This window comes from Salvelinus fontinalis, chromosome 25, assembly GCF_029448725.1.
Source record: "Salvelinus fontinalis isolate EN_2023a chromosome 25, ASM2944872v1, whole genome shotgun sequence".
NCBI lineage: Eukaryota > Metazoa > Chordata > Actinopteri > Salmoniformes > Salmonidae > Salvelinus > Salvelinus fontinalis.
Window position 1 is genome coordinate 12,337,072 of NC_074689.1, and position 22,875 is coordinate 12,359,946.

At 42.6% G+C, this 22,875-nt stretch overlaps 1 protein-coding gene across 1 annotated transcript in view; it reads right to left on the reverse strand.

Annotated features, from left to right (window-relative positions):
* Positions 1–22,875, reverse strand: part of LOC129822848 (integrin beta-1-like) — a 45,776-nt gene that overhangs the window by 12,773 nt on the left and 10,128 nt on the right. Inside the window, exon 2 of the mRNA XM_055881302.1 lies at positions 8,542–8,608. Coding sequence (XP_055737277.1) covers positions 8,542–8,608 — 67 coding nt within the window. The remainder of the gene's footprint in view (positions 1–8,541; positions 8,609–22,875) is intronic.

A 22,875-nucleotide genomic window follows, 5' to 3' on the forward strand; every position in this document is an offset into this window, starting at 1 on the left:
AACCAGGAAATAAGCCAGAGTGTACACATTGTGTAATTTGGAAAACTGTGTGGCTCAGTGAGAACAGTAAATTGAGCCAGAGACAGAATGGAATATTACGCTGTTCCGTAGGTCCATGATGTCGTCACTACTATGATCAAAGAAATGCTCAAAGAAACATACACTGTAAACCCCAGTGTGATGTCATTACTCAACTTTTGAGGAAACCTGTTGCACTTAATATATCTGAGTACAGTTACTTAAAGTGATTTGTAGTCATTACTCAAACCAACAGAGTAACTGTTACCCTGTAGGGGGTTCAGATTTGAGTTGTATCAGCTTGATTTTTTTTTTTGCATATGCCCCCACTAAGCCACGCCTCCAATATAATTTCCCAGTGTGCCTTGCCTTTTCGAGTGAGTCCTGTGGCCTTCACCAAGTGAGTTCCTAGGTGAATGTTATCATTATAATTAAACTCTTTATGACAATACATTACATATCTCAGATTTTATAGAATGGCGCCGGAGGGGATGGCTGCCGTTGTACGTGCTTCTAACCAACTGTGCTATTTTGTTAGTTTTTTTGCGTTGTTTGTAATTATTTGTAACGGCATTCCTCCTCCTCTTCATCTTCGGAAGAGGAGGAGTATTGAGGGAACCAAGGCGCAGCGTAGTGAACAGACATATTTTATTAACGAAACACAAACTTGATTAAACTAACAAAAACAACAAACGGTGTAGACAGACCTAGACGACGTACTTACATAAAACAAGAAAACGCACGAATAGGAACATAGGCTACACAAACCGAACAAACCGTAAACAGTCCCGCGTGGTGTAAAGACACAGACACGGAAGACAATCACCCACAACGAACACTGTGAAAACGCCTACCTAAATATGACTCTTAATTAGAGGAACGCCAAACACCTGCCTCTAATTAAGAGCCATACCAGGCAACCCAAAAACCAACATAGAAACAAAAAACATAGAATGCCCACCCAAACTCACGTCCTGACCAACTAACACATACAACAAACTAACAGAAATAGGTCAGGAACGTGACATTATTATTATTTTTTTAACTTATTTTGTACATAATGTTGCTGCTACCGTCTCTTATGACTAAAAATAACTTCTGGGCATCAGAACAGCGATTACTCACCTCGAATTGAACAAAGATTTTTTCCAAGTCTGACGCAAAGGATATCCTGCTTTCTCGGGAACGTGAAGAAAAGTCGGAGAAAAAGGGGGGCGGAGGTCAGGCTGCCTTCTGAGAATTCGTAGGCGAGTGAGTAAACCTCCACTGCCATCCGCTCTATTGGCCAACATGCAATTGGAAAACAAAATGAATGATATACGATCAAGACTGTCCTACCAACAGGACATGAAAAACTGTATTATCTTATGTTTCACCGAGTCGTGGCTGAGCGACGACAAGGATAATATAGAGCTGGCAGAATTTTCCATGCATCGGCAGGACAGAGAAGCTACGTCTGGGAAGACGAGGAGCGGGGGTGTGTGTCTATTTGTCAATAACAGCTGGTGCGCAATGCCTAATATTAAAGAAGTCTCGAGGTATTGCTCGCCTGAGGTAAAATACTTTATGACAAGCTGTAGACCACATTATCTACCAAGAGAGTTCTCATCTATATTATTTGTAGCCATCTATTTACCACCACAGACCGATGCTGGCACTAAGACTGCACTCAACCAGCTGTATAAGGCCATAAGCAAACAAGAAAATGCTCACCCAGAAGCAGCACTCCTAGTGGCAGGGGACTTTAATGCAGGCAAACTTAAATCCGTTTTACCTCATGTCTACCAGCATCTCACATGTGCAACCAGAGGAAAAACAACTCTAGACCACATTTACTCCACACACAGAGAAGCACAGAAAAGCCCTCCATTTGTCAAATCTGACCATAATTCTATCCTTCTTATTCCTGCTTACAAGCAAAAACTAAAGCAGGAAGTACCAATGACTTGCTCAATACGGAGGTGGTCAGATGACGTGGATGCTACGCTACTGGACTGTTTTGCTAGCACAGACTGGAATATGTTCCGGGATTCAGCCAATGGCATTGAGGAGTATACCACATCAATAAGTGCATCGATGATTTCGTCCCCATAGTGACCGTATGTACATATCCCAACCAGAAGCCATGGATCACAGTCAACATCCGCATCGAGCTAAAGGCTAGAGCTGCCACTTTCAAGGAACGGGACATTAATCCTTTCGCTTACAAGAAATCCCGCTACGCCCTCAGACAAACCATCAAACAGGCAAAGCATCAATACAGGATTAAGATTGAATCCTACTACACCGGCTCTAACACTTGTCAGATGTGGTGGGGCTTGAAAACTATTACAGACGTGAGCCTACCAGATGAGCTAAATGCCTGTTATGCTTGCTTCGAGGCAGGCAACACTAAAGCATAAATGAGAGCACCAGCTGTTCTGGCTCTCGGTAGCCGATGTGAAAAATACCTTTATTAAACAGGTCAACATTCACAAAGCTGCAGAGCCAGAGGGATTACCAGGACGTGTACTCAAAGCATGCGCGGACCAATTCGAAAGTGTCTTCACTGACATTTTCAATCTCTCCCTGACCGAGTCTGTAATACCTACATGTTTCAAGCAGACCACCATAGTCCCTGCGCCCAAGGAAGCAACGGTAACCTGTCTAAATAATTACTCACGTTGGTAGCCATGAAGTGCTTTGAAAGGCTGGTCATGGCTCACATCAACAGCATCATCCCGGATACTCTAGACCCACTCCAATTCGTATACCGCCCCAACAGATCCAAAGATGACGCAATCTCAATCGCACTCCACACCGCCCTTTCCCACCTGGACAAAAGGAACACCTATGTGAGAATGCTGTTCATTAACTACAGCTCAGCGTTCAACACCATAGTGCCCTCAAAGCTCATCACTAAGCTAAGGACCCTGAGACTAAACACCTCCCTCTGCAACTGGATCCTATATTTCCTGACGGACTGCCCCCTGCGGTAAGGGTAGGCAACACCATGTCTGCCACGCTGATCCTCAACACTGGGGCCCCTCAGGGGTGTGTGCTTAGTCCCCTTCTGTACTCCCTGTTCACCCACGACTGCGTGGCCAAGCATGACTCCAACACCATTATTAAGTTTGCTGACAACACAACAGTGGTAGGCCTGATTACCGACAACGATAAGACAGCCTATAGGGAGGAGGTCAGAGACCTGCAGTGTGGTGCCAGGACAACAACCTCTCCCTCAATGTGAGCAAGACAAAGGAGCTGATTGTGGACTACAGGAAAATGCGGGCCGAACAGGCCCCAATTAACATCAACGGGGCTGTGGTGGAGCGACTCGAGAGTTTCAAGTTCCTTGGTGTCCACATCACCAACAAACTATCATGGTTCAAACACACCAAGACAGTCGTGAAGAAAGCACGACAACACCTTTTCCCCCTCAGGAGACTTAAAAGATTTGGCATGGGTCCCCAGATCCTCAAAAAGTTCTACAGCTGTACCATCGAGAGCATCCTGACCGGTTGCATCACCGCCTAGTATGGCAACTGCTCGGCATCTGACCGTAAGGTGGTACAGAGGGTAGTGCGTATGGCCCAGTACATCACTGGGGCCAATCTTCCTGCCATCTAGGACCTACAGTGGCAAGAAAAAGTATGTGAACCCTTTGTAATTACCTGGATATCTGCATAAATTTAACCAAATTTGATCTGATCATCTAAGTCGTAACGATAGACAAACACAGGGTGCTTAAACTAATAACACACACATTATTGTTTTTATCTTGTCTATATTGAATACATAATTTAAACATTCACAGTGTAGGTTGGAAAAAGTATGTGAACCCCTAGGCTAATGACTTCTCCAAAAGCTAATTGAAGTCAGGAGTCAACTAACCTGGAGTCGAATCAATGGCACGAGCTTGGAGATTTTGGTTAGAGCTGCCCTGGCCGATAAAAAACACTCACAAAATTTGAGTTTGCTATACACAAGAAGCATTGCCTGATGTGAACCATGCCTCGAACAAAAGAGATCTCAGAAGGCCTAAGATTAAGAACTGTTGCCTTGCATAAAGCTGGAAAGTGTTACGAAAGTATCTTTAAAAGCCAGTCTACGGTAAGACAAATTGTCTATAGATGGAGAAATTTCAGCACTGTTGCTACTCTCCCTAGGAGTGGCCGTCCTGTAAAGATGACTGCAAGAACACAGTGCAGAATGCTCAATGAGGTTAAGAAGAATCCTAGAGTGTCAGCTAAAGACTTACAGAAATCTCTGGAAGATGCTAACATCTCTGTTGACGAGTCTACAATACGTAAAACACTAAACACTAATGGTGTTCATGGGAGGACACCATGGAAGAAGCCACTGCTGTCAAAAAAACATTGCTGCACATCTGGAGTTCGCAAAAGAGCACCTGGATGTTCCACAGAGCTACTGGCATAATATTCTGTGGACAGATGAAACTAAAGTTGTCTGTTCCTTCCAAACAACACAACACTATGTGTGGAGAACAAAAGGCACAGCACAGCACACCAACATCAAAACCTCATCCCAACTGTAAACTATGATAGAGGGAGCATCATGGTTTGGGGCCGGCTTTGCTGCCTCAGGACCTGGACAGCTTGCTATCGTCGACTGAAAAATGAATTCTCAAGTTTATCAAGACATTTTGCATTGAAGCTCAACAGAAGTTAGGTGATGCAACAGGACAACAACCCAAAAGACAGAAGTAAATCAACAACAGAATGGCTTGAACAGAAGAAAATATGCCTTCGGGAGTGGCCCAGTCATTTCTGACCTCAACCCGATTGAGATACTGTGTCATGACATCAAGAGAGCGGTTCACACCAGACATCCCAAGAATATTGTGGAACTGAAACAGTTTTGAAAAAAAAATTCAACTTTTGTGGAGGTCTGATCCGCAACTATAGAAAATGTTTGGTTGAGGTTATTGCTGCCAGAGGGTCAACCTGTTATTAAATCCAAGGGTTCACATACTTTTTCCAACCTGCAATGTGAATGTTAACACGGTGTGTTCAATAAAGACATGAAAAATGTGAATTGTTTGTGTGTTATTAGTTTAAGCAGACTGTGTTTGTCTATAGTTGTGACTTAAAAGAAGATCAGATACAATTTTATGACCAATTTATGCAGAAATCCAGGTAATTCTAAAAGGTTCACATACTTTTTCTTCCCATTGAATTTGCTACGCGGTGTCAGTGGAAAGCCCAAGAAATTGTCAAAGACTCCAGTCACCCAAGTCATAAACTGTTCTCTCTGCTACCGCACAGCAAGCGGTACCGGAGCGCCAAGTCTAGGACCAAAAGGCTCCTTAACAGCTTCTACCCCCAAGCCATAAGACCGCTGAACAATTATTCAAATGGCCACCCGGACTATTTACATTGACCCCCCCATTCGTTTTTACACTGCTACTACTCACTACGTATTATCTATGCATAGACACTTTACCCCTACCTATATATACAAATGACCTCGACTAACCTGTACCTCCGCACATTGACTCGGTACTGGTATCCCTTGTAAATAGCCTCGTTATTGATATTTTATTGTGTTACTTTTTTATTATTTTTTACTCTAGTTTATTTGGTAAATATTTTCTGAACGCTTTCTTGAACTGCATTGTTTGTTAAGGGCTTGTAAGTAAGTATTTCACAGTAAGGTCTACTTGTTGTATTCGGTGAATGTGACAAATAACATTTGATTTGAAGGCAGGGTTCATCAAATAGTTCAGCATTGGAACGATTTTATTTTTGAGAGGATGATCAGAGGGCCGGAACATATTTAAAAATAATATTTAGACTGCGTATACAAATGTAAGCAAGGTTTGAAATTATTATGTTTTAGTAAAATATTATATCAGTTCTGGCTTCTTGCAGTCAATTTGATTACATACAGTGCCTTCGGAAAGTATTCAGACCCCTTGACTTTTTCAACATTGTTACGTTACAGCCTTATTCTAAAATGGATTTAAAAAATAAAGAAAATCATCAGCAATCTACACACACTACTCTATAATGACAAAGTGGAAACAGGTTTGTAGAAATGTTAGCAAATTTATTACAAATAAAAAACAGATACCTTACTTACATACAGTGGGGCAAAAAAGTATTTAGTCAGCCACCAATTGTGCAAGTTCTCCCACTTAAAAAGATGAGAGAGGCCTGTAATTTTCATCATAGGTACACTTCAACTATGACAGACAAAATGAGAAAAAAAAATCCAGAAAATCACATTGTAGGATTTTTAATTAATTTATTTGCAAATTATGGTGGAAAATAAGTATTTGGTCAATAACAAAAGTTTCTCAATACTTTGTTATATACCCTTTGTTGGCAATGACAGAGGTCAAACGTTTTCTGTAAGTCTTCACAAGGTTTTCACACACTGTTGCTGGTATTTTGGCCCATTCCTCCATGCAGATCTCCTCTAGAGCAGTGATGTTTTGGGGCTGTTGCTGGGCAACACGGACTTTCAACTCCCTCCAAAGATTTTCTATGGAGTTGAGATCTGGAGACTGGCTAGGCCACTCCAGGACCTTGAAATGCTTCTTACGAAGCCACTCCTTCGTTGCCCAGGCGGTGTGTTTGGGATCATTGTCATGCTGAAAGACCCAGCCACGTTTCATCTTCAATGCCCTTGCTGATGGTAGGCTTTGTTACTTTGGTCCCAGCTCTCTGCAGGTCATTCACTAGGTCCCCCTGTGTGGTTCTGGGATTTTTGCTCACCGTTCTTGTGATAATTTTGACCCCACGGGGTGAGATCTTTTGTGGAGCCCCAGATCGAGGGAGATTATCACTGGTTTTGTATGTCTTCCATTTCCTAATAATTGCTCCCACAGTTGATTTCTTCAAACCAAGCTGCTTACCTATTGCAGATTCAGTCTTCCCAGCCTGGTGCAGGTCTACAATTTTGTTTCTGGTCTTGGCCATTGTGGAGTTTGGAGTGTGACTGTTTGAGGTTGTGGACAGGTGTCTTTTATACTGATAACAAGTTCAAACAGGTGCCATTAATACAGGTAACGAGTGGAGGATAGAGGAGCCTCTTAAAGAAGAAGTTACAGGTCTGTGAGAGCCAGAAATCTTGCTTGTTTGTAGGTGACCAAATACTTATTTTCCACCATAATTTGCAAATAAATTCATTAAAAATCCTACAATGTGATTTTCTGGATTTTTTTTCTCATTTTGTCTGTCATAGTTGAAGTGTACCTATGATGACAATTACAGGCCATCTTTTTAAGTGGGAGAACTTGCACAATTGGTGGCTGACTAAATACTTTTTTGCCCCACTGTAAGTATTCAGACCCTTTGCCATGAGACTCGAAATTAAGCTCAGGTGCACCCTGTTTCCATTGAACATTGTTGAGATGTTTCTACAACTTGATTGGAGTCCATCTGTGGTAAATTAAATTGATTGGACATGATTTGGCAAGGAACACACTTGTCTATATAAGGTCCCACAGTTGAGAGTGCATGTCAGAGCAATATGTAAATGAATACTTATGTAAATATAATATATATTTTTTTACTTTGAATAAATTAGCAAAAATGTATAAAAATCTGTTTTTGCTTTGTCATTATGGGGTATTGTGTGTAGATAAATGAGGGGGAAAACGATTTAATCAATTTGAGAGTAAGGCTGTAACCTACAAAATGTGGAAAAAGTCAAGGGGTCTGAATACTTTCGAAAGGCACTGTATATCTCTCTATTATTTATCTTTGTGCAGCATAAAATTCATCAATCAATCCCTCAATGTACATGCAAAAACACAGATATTACATATTTTTTTGTATCTACCTGCAGTAGAGCATGCTGGGGAAAAAGTACATTTGTTATCATAACTTTAAAAATGTAGTTGATGTGACTTCCCATTGTCCCCCACGATGAAAATCGGGGAGGGAACTGTGGATCTGTCTGCGTCTATTCATTTCGTACGTCATACGCGATATCTCAGACAGCACTGGTGACGAAACATGGGTGAATGATGTGTCTTGCCATAGAAATACGGCATTTACGAAATTACACCGATTGGCCCCTTGGTGGGAGCTATACTAATTAACTGAAATGTGTTAGTCACACACAATCTCAATTTGCTCAAAATGGGGTGCTTTATCATTCATGGGGGACGACACGTTTACTGTTGCCTTGTTTAGTTGAGGGTCAGGACAACAAATTTTAAGAAATAATGACTTTTCATTGACTTTGAGATCAACTTACTTGAAGTATTTGAGTAAAAATGTCTTGGGGTTTACAGTGTAGGTGGAGCTGCTTCTTCTTCTGACTAATGACATCATTACATTACAGCAGCTCAGTTGGGGTCGGCTCACCCTTGCGGTACATCAGGCAGTTAATCACTATTCTGTACTGTATATTTATGATGCGGCTTAGTAGAAATATATTATGATTAGATGATGTACTGTGTAGTCAGTGTACAGAAACAGAATACTGTTGAGGGTTGATTTTGTCTAACAGGGTGGAAGTTACAGTAAGTAAAGCAGAAACTTGAGATAAGATGGAGAATAATCTTACCTTGCTGAGCACTGCTGTAACAAATGACTCCTAACAACGTTGAAATCAGAAGTAGTTTCAGGTCCATCTGAAAAAAATGTAATGTGTGAGGATACAGTAAAGGTGGAGGTGGATACTGTGTTTTTGTTTACATTTCTTGTACCATAGAAGACAGACGTTGTGAATGTATTTACATTTGTAGTACCATAGAATGCATGAGGCTTGGTGATCTAATGCATACATTCTTCCTTCCCTTGACTAAAAGGACCAGTTAACTGATATTGTCATGCTTCCTCCTGGCACCAGAGTGCGGCAGAAGCTGCTCTAGAGACTTTTATTGGACTCAGGTGTGTCTTATAATTTCATGATTGTGTCCCTTTAAAAGAGGTGTGTTTTCTGCAGCCCTTTGTAAACTTGAATTGTTTGCCTTGTTTGCTTGTTTCCTGAGTGAGTTTGAGACTTGGCGGTTGTTGTTTTTTCATGTGTACTGTGATCATGTGGCTACCGTACCTCAGTAAAATATTATGTTTATCCTTTACCACTGATTCCTCGTCTGGTCTCTTCTCTGCACCTGGGTGCAACCTTACCACGTCACAGATATAGCCTTAGGGCACAGAGTTCTTCCTGGTCAGGTGGTCACATGATCTGGACGCCTATATATTATAGATATAATCAGTAACTGTATTAACTCATGACATGGGCCATTACTCTACTTATGCTCCCATGTAAGCTGTGGTTCTCTAATGGTCCGTTTAACCAGAGAAGTCAGAGTGTATTTAGTCTCCCTGTCGTTAAGGAGGGTTGAGCTGGGGACTGAGTGTAAAACGGGGAATGATTCATTGACCTGAGTCATCAAAGGTTGTGTGTGTACCGGATGCGGATCGATATACATTGCAGGAAGACTTTTGACCCTATAGAGCCTAGCTCGGCTATTTACAGGAGGGAGGGAGGGAGGGATAGATGGCGGGAAGGAGGGCAATGGAGAGGGAGGGGAGACTGCAGGTTAGTGAAGGAAGAAGAATGACATGTGAGAGGAGGTTGTTTTATTGAATTAGCTCCTGACTGTTATCCTGTGACACACTGAGAATAGCAGACCTCTGCCTCCCTGCCATCAGATAGTTTATTACCTCCCATTATAACCAGGCATTTTACAGATAGCCTAGAAAGAAATCAGCCTCAATGTTTCAACTCTATTTAGTGGTACAGCTTTAACAGAAGCTGTTATCTCAGGGTAGTAAGTTGGTGGCTTTGAAGATATCCCTCTAATGGCTGTGCTTTTGCAAAGTGGGTGGGGTTATGGCCTGCCTGCCTGTCTGGGGGCATCGTCGGACAGGGCCACAGTGTCTCCCAACTCCTCCTGTCTCAGCCTCCAGTATTTATGCTGCAATAGTTTGTGTCTCGGGGCTAGGGTCAGTCTGTTATATCTGGAGTATTTCTCCTGTCTTTGTCCTGTGTGAATTTAAGTATGCTCACTTTAATTCTCTCCCTCTCCCCTCCCGGAGGACCTGAGTCCTGGGACCATGCCTCAGGACTACCTGGCCTGAGGACTCCTTGCTGTCCCCAGTCCACCTGGTCGTGCTGCTGCTCCAGTTTCAACTGTTCTGCCTGCGGTTATGGAACCCTGATCTGTTCACCGGACGTGCTACCTTGTCCTGGACCTGCTGTTTTCGACTCTCTCTCTTCCGCACCTGCTGCATCTAACTCTGAATGATCGGCTATGAAAAGCCAACTGACATTTACTCTTGAGATGCTGACCTGTTGCACCCTCTACAACCACTGCTAATTTTTATTTGACCCTGCTGGTCATCATTGAACGTTTGAACATTTTGGCCATGTACTGTTATAATCTCAACCCAGCACAGCCACACCTCAGAGCCTGGTTCCTCTCTAGGTTTCTGCCTTTCTAGAGAGTTTTTCCTAGCCACTGTGCTTCTACATCTGAATTGCTTGCTGTTTGGGGTTTTAGGCTGTATAGCACTTTGTGACATTGGGCTTTATAAATACCTTTGATTAATTGATTGAAATGGGTGAGGGGACAATGCTATTATGCTGATGGAGAAGAGATAAGCACAGCATCCATGACACAATCCCTTAAGGTGGAGAAGGGGGTTGAGAGTGCACCAATGTGGAGAATTCACTAGAAACTTCCTGTCTCAGTACAACAGACCAACCCTAGCGAGTTTAGTAGGGATGCATCCTATTCCTTTGGGATGCAGACTTCAGCTGGTAGCCTACAGGACAATCCTCTGCATTGTCTCTCTACCGAGGCCATCCATACAACACAGAACTGCTAATCACCAGCATGCTGTCCTAACATCAATGCACATGGTTAACATTACGGATAGAAGGGCTAGTGATGAGGAAGCTCAAGAGGAATTCTCCCCCATTTTACAGTGGTGGGAAGCTGTAATAGGACCAAAATATATACCCCTGGCCTGTCAATGACAGCTAACACTACACAGTTACTGCACTGAGGGTGCTGTGCTCGTCTGCATGTTGTCGTTTGTATGTGTATGTTTTGTAAAACAAAACATATAATTAAATCTTGCAAAAGAGTGCTGGTGCAGTCTCAGCACAATAAGTTCTGGCAGTCAGTACTGTATGGTGTTGAGTGAAGCATTCCTTGGCACCTCGTGTGTGTCCCATCATGTTCTATATAGAGCCTTGCAGGACAGACAGCCTGTCTTCAACCCCCAGATTAGATCAGATGGACTAGGGCCTCTGACTGGCTGACTATAATTCAGTTATTGATGAGTTGTTGACGAAACAAATGTCTTAGAGAAAGAGATTAAGGCAGCCTTTTGCTTTAGCTAAAAGCTTCTGCAAAGTAGTTGAACTTCACACAACAACGATTTGTACAAACGGCCCTGCAAACCCTTTGTCCCAGATAGAATAAACATCTGTGACCTCTGGACAGAACCAAAACCACAGCCTCTGTTGGTCCAGCACAGAGTTCCAGGGAACCATTATGTGTTAAACTATGCTTGTAAAATGCCAGCGAGGGGTCAAGTTAGAAAAACAAAAGGGCTGCTTCTATTCTATGAAGCTTAGCAGCTGGTGACAGGAATGCTCTTCAAGTCCTCCACTGTCAGAGGGAAAGGGACTAGTGGACAGAACGATATGTAGACCAACACAGTGGTACTGTCCTACCCCTTATTGAAGATGAGAAACGTACACATAACTTAAGAATTAGTATCTTTTGGCCAGATCTTTCACTGGGCAGATATGCAGCACAGGGGCCAATGGGCTGGACTGAGACTGATATGGCAGTGGCGTGCCGTGGGCCTGGGGCCTGGGCCTTCAGTGTGGTACTACACAGTCCCACCCGAATTAATCCACCTCTTATTACCATCATTATGATGCCATGGCTCTAGACACTATACATTTAGACAGAAACGCAGTATAACCAGGCGTTGCGTCACCTTGAAATTGACATTTTTGGGTAAACAGTGTTTACCCAAAAACATGACACAATCAATGAGTCTTTTCAATATTTCCCTTCACCTTTTCATTGTGCAGCTCCGTTGCCCTGCGCGCGTGTTCTTTGAGCTGTAGATCCACTCCAATGTCCCCAAAAGTTTTCAAAAGCACCATTGCTTGTAAGTGCCCAGCCGTACTTTGGTGTCTCGTTGCTGCCTTGGTTAGACAACTCAAGTTTGCAAAGCCAGTGTGGCTCCAAACACCAAATCGATCACTTGCAAATAATAGGCATTCCCAGCAGTACAGTTTGCAGTGCTTCTCGGAGCCTGTGAGCCATTGATAGCGCTTGTAGTTGGAACCCCTTTCCCGCCTGTGACAGGCTTTATAGCGTCGGCGTCGGGCGACCTCTACTTACAATGTCTAACTTTTCTTGAAAAGTTCGTCTTGAGAATGGCGTTATAATTATATCCTCGACCAAATCGATATCTTCTCCTCCTTCCACCATTGTGGGTTGAAAAAACAGCTTAGTAGTACGCGAATTAATTCGTTTATCAAATTCAGTTTCCTAGATCTGCATAGACCTGCCCATAGGACCTGCCTCTCAATATTGGTAATCCAATCAAAAGACGTGCACGCACTACGCCTGCTAGCTGGCTCCTGTGTAACACTGGAGCCAGCCAGCAGGCGTACAATAGCCAACTCTAAACCTGATTGGTTGACACTAAATTTTCATTTCCATTCACTATAAGCTACAAGCGCCCGCACTGTTGATTCTGAAGGCCTGAGGGCAGATTTTAGACCCCTGGCAACACATGATGGCTGAATATGATTGGATAAAAGATCTAACATAAAGACCAGCCCTCCAAATCTCAACCTGGGGCTGGAAGCAGTGCAACCAAGAGGAAAGCTATGAAATGAAGAGTATAACTCTTACTCTGGGGAATAATTTAATACATATTTGTGGGAAAATCTATTTAAAAAAAAATTATATTCTGATGATGTTTAGGCCAGCAGAGAAGGCCTTGCTCGCTCTGACGGCCCACCACTGTGATATGGTAACTTGACTAAACTACCAAATTTCTCAAGTATATCCACTTTGGGAGGGCAACAAAAATCTGAGATCTTCATTAAACCTAAACCATGTCCAAAATTAGACATAGATCACTGGTCTGTAAACAACACAGTGCAGATTCCTTAAAACCATCCAGGGGATAGGATATACTGTCAACCACACACACCATGAACCCCCCCCACACACACACCCTGAACCCCCTCCCCCGCACACACCACCCGAACCCCCCCGGCCCACACACCCTGAAACCCCCCACACCCTGAAACCCCTCCCCTGCAAACACACACCATGAACCCCCCCACACACACCCTGACCCCCCCCCCCCCCCCCCCCCCCCCCCCCCCCCACACACACACACACACACCCTGAACCCCCCACACACCCTGAAGGAGGACCCATACCAAATCTTTTCAGTCTCCTGAGGGGGAATAGGCTTTGTCGTGCCCTCTTCACAACTGTTTTAGTGTGTTTGGACCATGATAGTTTGTTGGTGATGTGGACACCAAGGAACTTGAAGCTCTCAACCTGCTCCTCTGCAGCCCTGTCGATGAGAATGGGGGCGTGCTCGGTCCTCTTTTTCCTGTAGTCCACAATCATCTCCTTTGTCTTGATCACGTTGAGGGAGAGGTTGTTGTCCTGGCACCACGACCAGGTCTCTGACCTTCTCCCTGTAGGCTGTCTCGTTGTTGTCGGTGATCAGGCCTACCACTGTTGTGTCATCGGCAAACTTGATGATGGTGTTGGAGTCATGCCTGGCCATGCAGTCATGAGTGAACAGGGAGTACAGGAGGGGACTGAGCACGCACCCCTGAGGGATCCCCGTGTTGAGGATCATCGTGGCAAATGTGTTATCTACCCTTACCACCTGGGGGCGGCCCGTCAGGAAGTCCAGGATCCAGTTGCAGGGAGGTGTTTAGTCCCAGGGTCCTTAGCTTAGTGATGAGCTTTGAGGGCACTATGGTTTTGAACGTTGAGCTGTAGTCAAGGAATAACATTCTCACATAGGTGTTCCTTTTGTCCAGGTGGGAAAGGGCAGTGTTCAGTGCAATAGAGAATGCATTATCTGTGGATCTGTTGGGGCAGTAGGCAAATTGGAGTGGGTCTAGAGTTTCTGGGATAATGGTGTTGATGTGAGCCATGACCAGCCTTTCAAAGCACTTCATGGCTACAGACGTGAGTGGTACGGGTCGGGAGTTAATTAGGCAGGTTACCTTAGTGTTCATGGGCACAGGGACTATGGTGGTCTGCTTGAAACATGCTGGTATTACAGACTCAGTCAGGGACAGGTTGAAAATGTCAGTGAAGACCCTTGCCAGTTTGTCAGCGCGTGCTAGGAGTACACGTCCTGGTAATCCATCTGGCACTGCGGCCCGTTTAAAGGTCTTACTCACATCGGCTACGGAACGCATGATCACACAGTCATCCTGAACAGCTGATGCTCTCATGCATGCTTCAGTGTTACTTGCCTCGAAGCTAGCATAGAACTAATTTAGCTTGTCTGGTAGGCTCGTGTCACTGGGCAGCTCGCGGCTGTAATAGTTTACAAGCCCTTCCACATCTGACGAGCGTTGGACCTTGTGTAGTACGATTCAATCTTAGTCCTGTATTGATGCTTTGCCTGTTTGATGGTTCGTCAGAGGGCATCCCACTCCATGAAATCGGCAGCTCTAGTCTTTAGCTCAGTGCGGATGTTGCCTGTAATCCATGGCTTCTGGTTGGGGTATGTACGTACAGTCACTGTGGGGATGACGTCATCGATGCACTTATTGACGAAGCCAGTGATGGATGTGGTGCACTTCTCAATGCCATCGGAAGAATCCTGGAACATATTCCAGTCTGTGCTAGCAAAACAGTCCTGTACCTTAGCATCTGCTTCATCTGACCACTTTCTTATTGACCAAGTCACTGGTGCTTCCTGCTTTACTTTTTGCTTGTAATGATTTGACAAATGGAGTGCGAGGGAAAGCTTTGTACGTGTCTCTGTGTGTGGAGTAAAGGTAGCAAAACCTCAAGACGTACTTAGATTTTGTGCACCAGCTGTTGTTTACAATTATACATAGACCGCCACCCCTTGTCTTACCAGAGGCCGCTGTTCTATCCTGTCTAAAAAGTTTAAACCGGCCAGCTGTATGCTATTCATGTCATCGTTCAGCCATGACCTGGTGAAACGTAACATATTACAGTTTTTAATGTCCCATTGGTAGGATATACCTATTTTATTATCGGTTGATTTTACGTTGGCTAATAGGACCGATGGTAAAGGTAGATTACCCTCTCGGCGTCGGATCCTTACAAGGCACCCGGACCTTCGTCCTCGATACATCCGTCTCTTTCTTCTGCGAATGACGCCTTAGTCGGGCGTCTGAAGTAAATCCTTCCCGTCCGACTCGTTAAATAAAAGGTATTTCTCCAGTACGGGGTGAGTAATCACTGTCCTGATAGCTAGAAGCTCTTTTCGCTCATAAGACACGGTGGCAGAAACATTATGTACAAAGTTACAAATAATGCAAAAAAACACACACAATAGCAAAATTGCTCTGAAAATGCAAAATTTTATCTCTATCAACAAGAGGGGTGTGAACAGTTTGGGGGAGCATGGGTTGTGAGGTGGGAGTTTATTACCACGCCAATAAATTACATTATCCATCCGGACCTTTGCCACCTAGACAAGTTGTGTGACCGGACCTTCTCAAATAGTTCTTCAGCACCCCTGTCATATCGCACCTGAGTATCGTGATAATCTCGTATCGTGAGGTCCCTGTCAATACCCAGCCTTACCCCCTGCCTAATAATTTCCCATGATAACCACCCATTTCCTTCTAAAAATACACAGCCCACTCTGACCACTCTCCCTGTTATTTTTATTGAGCTGCCCTCTTGGCTCTTGGTCTTCTGACCTCAATAGGACTTCCTGAATGCATAAAGGTTAAATAAATAAAAATGCAGACCAACTGTGTATAAAGTCAGATGGGTTAAACACAATCTCTTCCTGTCTAGAATAGATTGTTAAAACAGCTGAGCATCAGATTCAGATTGAGTTGCACTCGCAGGTCTTAGTCACAACTGAGTGAGTGGCTTTATATATTTAGAGGTTTCCTTCCTTTAGAAATATCTACATGTCAGCGAATACTTCCTAGCAGCAGCAGCAATATTACAATCACAAACGCTAAGCTAACTGCTTTTCTGGGTAAAACAGAGAGAGAACTTGGCAGTACTCCAGAGAGAGAGAGAGAGAGAGAGAGAGAGAGAGAGAGAGAGAGAGAGAGAGAGAGAGAGATCCTATGGCAGCAGTCCCAGACTGGTTTACTACAGTCGCAGACAACTGACAAACAGGAAATACATCTCAACTGAAATGATGCTGAAATATAAATCAGTTGCAAGATAAGTAATCTCTCTCCTTCTCTCCCTCCCCATTCTTGCTCTCTTTATCTCTCTCTCCCTCCCCTTTCTTGCTCTCTTTATCGCTCTCTCCCTCCCCTTTCTTGCTCTATTTATCTCTCTCCCTCCCCATTCTTGCTCTCTTTATCTCTCTCTCCCTCCCCTTTCTTGCTCTCTTTATCTCTCTCTCCCTCCCCTTTCTTGCTCTATTTATGAATCACTCTCTCAACTCAATTTCAATTCAATTTAAGGGCATTATTGGCACGGGAAACATATGTTTACATTGTCAAAGCAAGTGAAATAGATAATAAACAATATCATTTTTATTGTAAACATTACACTTACAAAAGTTCCAAAAGAATAAAGACATTTCAAATGTCATTATGTATATGTACAGTGTTGTAATGATGTGCAAATAGTTAATGTACAAAAGGGAAAATAAATGAACATAAATATGGGTTGTATTTACAATGGTGTTTGTTCTTCACTGGTTGCCCTTTTCTTGTGGCAACAGGTCACAAATCTTGCTGCTGTGATGGCACACTGTGGTATTTCACCCAGTAGATATGGGAATTTATCAAAATTGGGTTTATTTTCTAATTCTTTGTGGATCTGTATAATCTGAGGGAAATATGTGTCTCTAATATGGTCATACATTTGGCAGGAGGTTAGGAAGTGAAGCTCAGTTTCCACCTCATTTTGTGGGCAGTGTGCACATAGCCTGTCTTCTCTTGAGAGTCAGGTCTGCCTATGGCGGCCTCTCTCAATAGCAAGGCTATGCTCACTGAGTCTGTACATAGTCAAAGCTTTCCTTAAGTCCCCCCCCCTACTCATGAGTCAGGTTTAAAGCACAACCATGATATCATATAATCTCAAATAGGGTGTGAGTGTGAAACATGGCTGTCACTGTGTTGAAAATAGCAGGGCAGTGTTAAAACTACTTTTGACTCACCCACATGGTTAACACTCAGATAATAATCAACAGTCTCACAGACTAGGCCTATGAGCATTATTCAGGCAAGGGGGAAGAGAGAGACATTTAATATGAATCTTAGCTAACGGCCACCAATCACTTCCATACAAAATATTTCCTGTTGCACACGACCCCAGATTCCCCCGATGAACAGCTGAGCTATGATATTAATGAGTTCAGCTGCACTGAGAGATAAAATAGGGGAGGTGAATACTATAAGCCTAGGGGCTTGCTCTCTGAGCTGGAGTTCAGACAGGCAGCAGCAGCAGTGGTAGTCAGACCTGGGTTCAAATACTACTTGAAATTAATTAAATACTATTCTATTGGTTAATTAAGCCAGGCAAGCTCAGTCAAGCATATTAAAAATGATTTCAAATAGTATTTGAACCCAGGTCTGACAGGAGTACAGTGAGTCGTATCCCTAAGCGTTGGTTTGCTGAGTTGGCCCTTCCTTTGATGGAACACAGGAAGCTCATCTCAATCACACAGGATGCCGGCCGGCGTGCTGCCTGGCAACGGGCCAAATAAGGCCGCCGCATAACGTGGAGATACAACTGCAGGGAGGCCAGCCTCTGTGGACACTGGAGAGGAGAGTAGCAGTCCAGGGAAGCTGGAGGCGGAGGTAGCGGCGGAGGTAGCGGTCCTGCTGCTGGGTTGTTGCCCTCCTACGGCCTCCTCCACGTCTCCTGATGTACTGGCCTGTCTCCTGGTAGCGCCTCCATGCTCTGGACACTACGCTGACAGACACAACAAACCTTTTTGCCACAGCTCGCATTGATGTGCCATCCTGGATGAGCTGCACTACCTGAGCCACTTGTGTGGGTTGTAGACTCCGTCTCATGCTACCACTAGAGTGAAAGCACCGCCAGCATTCAAAAGTGACCAAAACATCAGCCAGGAAGCATAGGAACTGAGAAGTGGTGTGTGGTCACCCCCTGCAGAACCATTCCTTTTTTGGGGGTGTCTTACTAATTGCCTATAATTTCCACCTTTTGTCTATTCCATTTGCACAACAGCATGTGAAATTTATTGTCAATCAGTGTTGCTTCCTAAGTGGACAGTTTGATTTCACAGAAGTGTGATTGACTTGGAGTTACATTGTGTTGTTTAAGTGTTCCCTTTATTTTACATATATACATATATATATACACGTATACATATGTGTGTGTGTGTGTGTGTGTGTGTGTGTATATGTATGTGTATATATATGTATACATATATACGTATACATATATGTGTATACACACACACACACACACACACACACACACACACACACACACACACACACACACACACACACACACACACACACACACACACACACACACACACACACACACACACACACACACACACACACACACACACACACACACACACACACACACACACACACACACACACACACACACACACACACACACACACACACACACACACAGCTTTAAGGTGGAGAGGAGAAAGCCTCAGTAGTGGCTGAGTAGCAGACACAGCCAACAGCCTCTGTGGAAGCTGCATGGAGACTGGAGGGGAGATGACTCTGATTCATGGTGACTCCTATGGTAATCAACACCATAAGAGTTAACAGCTATGTATTAGGGTTATAGGAGAGAGAGCCTTCGGAGGAAGGGAGGCCAGGGGAGCCAGTAAAGCCACATGATTGTCTATGTGGATTGACTGTGTCTGACCTGCTCCTTTAAATCTATCCATCCTAAATCATTTAAGGTCTGGGAAAACACGGCAATACCGCAACAAGCATATTCAGAGATACCACAACCAAACATTGCTTATCCTTATTGGGTAATAGAGGCAAAACTTAATGTAAGAAAAGGTCCCTCAGTAAGAGTAAATTATTTGGGTAGCTAGTAGAAACAATATGGATAGCTAGTAGATAATAACTTGGAGAGCAAGTAGAAACAATATGGATAGCTAGTAAATAATAACTTGGATAGCTAGTAGAAAATAACTTGGAGAGCTAGTAGAAACAACATGGAGAGCTAGTAGATAATAACCTGGATAGCTAGTAGATAATAACTTGGATAGCTAGTAAATAATACATTGAATAGCAAGTAGATAATAACTTGGATAGCTAGTAGATAATAACTTGGATAGCTAGTAGATAATAACTTGGAGAGCTAGTAGAAACAATATGGATAGCTAGTAGATAATAACTTGGATAGCTAGTAGATAATAACTTGGAGAGCTAGTAGAAACAATATGGATAGCTAGTAAATAATAACTTGGATAGCTAGTAGATAATAACTTGGATAGCTAGTAGATAATAACTTGGATAGCTAGTAGATAATAACTTGGATAGCTAGTAGAAACAATATGGATAGCTAGTAGATAATAACTTGGATAGCTAGTAGAAACAATATGGATAGCTAGTAAATAATAACATGGATAGCTAGTAGAAACAACATGGATAGCTAGTAGAAACAACATGGAGAGCTAGTAGAAACAATATGGATAGCTAGTAGATAATAACTTGGATAGCTAGTAGATAATAACTTGGATAGCTAGTAGATAATAACTTGGATAGCTAGTAGATAATAACTTGGATAGCTAGTAGATAATAACTTGGATAGCTAGTAAATAATAACTTGGATAGCTAGTAGAAACAACATGGATAGCTAGTAGAAACAACATGGATATCTAGTAGATAATAACTTGGATAGCTAGTAAATAATAACTTGGATAGCTAGTAAATAATAACATGGATAGCTAGTAGAAACAACATGGATAGCTAGTAGAAACAACATGGAGAGCTAGTAGAAACAACATGGAGAGCTAATAGATAATAACTTGGATAGCTAGTAGATAATAACTTGGATAGCTAGTAGAAACAATATGGATAGCTAGTAGATAATAACTTGGATAGCTAGTAGATAATAACTTGGATAGCTAGTAGATAATAACTTGGATAGCTAGTAGATAATAACTTGGAGAGCTAGTAGAAACATCACAGCGAAAAAGACGACCATTAAAACAAGTCAATATTTACAGTGAGAAGTGATTGATCAGGCTCCCAGAGCCTTGGTGTTGGAGTAGGATCAACACAGACGCTCAGGGCTTTAATGAGGTCCCTCAGCCTGCTGTAGGAAAGTCTGCTAACTGCCCACTACCGTGCTCCCAGTTGAGCTACGGACTAATTTACTAAAGCTGTCTATTACCAGTAATAACAGAAGTTTTGTGTTACGTGAGCCTTTGAGGGCAAAGATACTTTCACTAAGGGCATTGTGACGTCTACATTGAGTGCAAACAAATGAACAGAGTACAAAACAGTCAAGCTGTTCAACAGAAGCGAACATGCCACAAGTGTTAGGCCTATAGAACGCAGCCCATGTGAAAACTCAACTCACTCTATTAGGTCTAAGTTGAGAACTTACTGCTTGGCTTTCTCCTGACAGCCAAGTCAAAGTAGTGTTCTAATCAGACTTGTAATACTACAGTCATCAGCTTGTTAGGGTCAGCTGTGGACACCTTTAGGCCGGTTAACACTGTAAATTTGGTTTTAGGTTGCAGGCTCAACACTTGAACAAGAGGGCCTCCATTTCTGCCTCCAACAGCATGGTGAAATCTCTACAGGCAGAAAACAGTAAGCAGTCATTACTAGACTACTTTCTCCAGGGATCGTGGTGGAAATAAGTTCATTTCCATGTAAAGGGACCCATGAGCACCAAGGGGAAGTTTATAGGAGCATGTCAAATTGGGTGTCAAATGAAGCTAAGAGTCTATATTTTTTTGAGAAATTAAGGCATATATAAATTGTTCAACCATTTTCCATGGCAAAAATGTGGAATAAGCAAAGACTTTGATTCCTGGTTAAACAGATGGAAAAGGGGTCTTAGAAAACATCTACCAGAAACATCAACACTTATATTTAGTTTTGGATCATTGTATCTGCATTCTGTAACTTTAACAAACATTGCCTTGTGCCTTGAAATTCCATTACCAAAAACCAACAAAGTATCTTTTAGATATTTTCATGAGGGAGGATAATGAAAGTTCACATAAGTAACCTATCAAATAGTTATGGTGTTTTTACTGATATCAATTTTCTTTATGAATTGTTAAGTGATTCAAACTCGAAATGTGGTAAAGTGTCTGCAATTGAATAGGCTACAATAGGACATCATAGTAGTAACAAACCACAATTGGGTTCACAATAATTTTTAACAAGGTACACATGTTAATTGAAATGCATTCCAGGTGATTAGCTTATGAAGCTGGTTGAGAAAATGCCAAGAGTGTGCAAAGTTGTCACCAAGGCGAAGGGTGGCTACTTTGAAGAATCTCAAATATAAAGTATATTTGAATTTGTTTAACACTTTTTGGGTTACTCCATGATTCCATATGTGTAATTTCATAGTTTTGATGTCTTCACTATTATTCTACAATGTAGAACATAGTAAAAATAAAGAAAAACCCTTGAATGAGTAGGTGTGTCCAAACTTTTGACCGGTAGTGTATGTCCCTTTGTTGCAATGACCAATTTGTTACTTTCTTTTGTAAACACAGTTTGCTGGCTGTCTTCACAGTTGCTAATAAAAGCCTCACTCGGGGCCCAAAAAATGATCTTCATTGTCAGCCTCCTCAGATCATCCCAATCTACTATTTACCAAGTTTGTCCCGTTTTCAACACCAACCTCTTGTAGCATTGCAGAGGTCACCTTAACTAAACAAATGGCACTCCTATCGGCTCCGGTCAAAAGCACATTCCTGTGTGTGGTTTTGATGCTGTTTTTAGACCTGGACTTGGAGTTGCCATGAAATCACAAAGTGCCTCTGAGTCTGAGGGGAGAGGGGAGTGGGAGGGCAAACCTCTATATAAACTACTGAGCAGGTCTAACCAAAACCCAAAGCAATTTCAACTTAAAGAATGACAACTCCATCCCCGACAACAGAGACTTCTGAAAGACTGAAACTAAATCTGATATAGGCTTGACCATAGAGATCCTATAATTCTATATGTAATCCTATGTGCTCAACACAGTAATCAATGACTATAATGTTTACATTGCTTTATCTCATTCATATACAGCACCAGTCAAACGTTTGGAAAGACCCACTCACTGTAGAATAATAGTGAAGATATCAACACTATGAAAGAGTGAAACTGGCTCTCATGAGGACCGCCACAGGTTTTGATGTCTTCACTACTATTCTACAATGTAGAAAATAGTAAAAATGAAAGAAAAACCTGGAATGAGTAGGTGTGTCCAAACTTTTGACTGGCACTGTACATTGAAATAGAGCACATTTTATTCCTAACATCAGCACAAGATGATTTCATAATTAGACTGGAATAATCTTGTGATAATCAGGATGAGGTCTAATTATGAGCTCTTATTTTTCCACTCTCACACGGTTGAGGAAAGTCCTGAGGGAATTCCATGATGTGCTAGTTAGAGCAGACAGGGATTTACAGACAAACAAAACGTGATAACCACACTGTGATCATCTGTGGCCTCTCTTTGTTACGGGCTCATACTACTCCTTGTTGTGT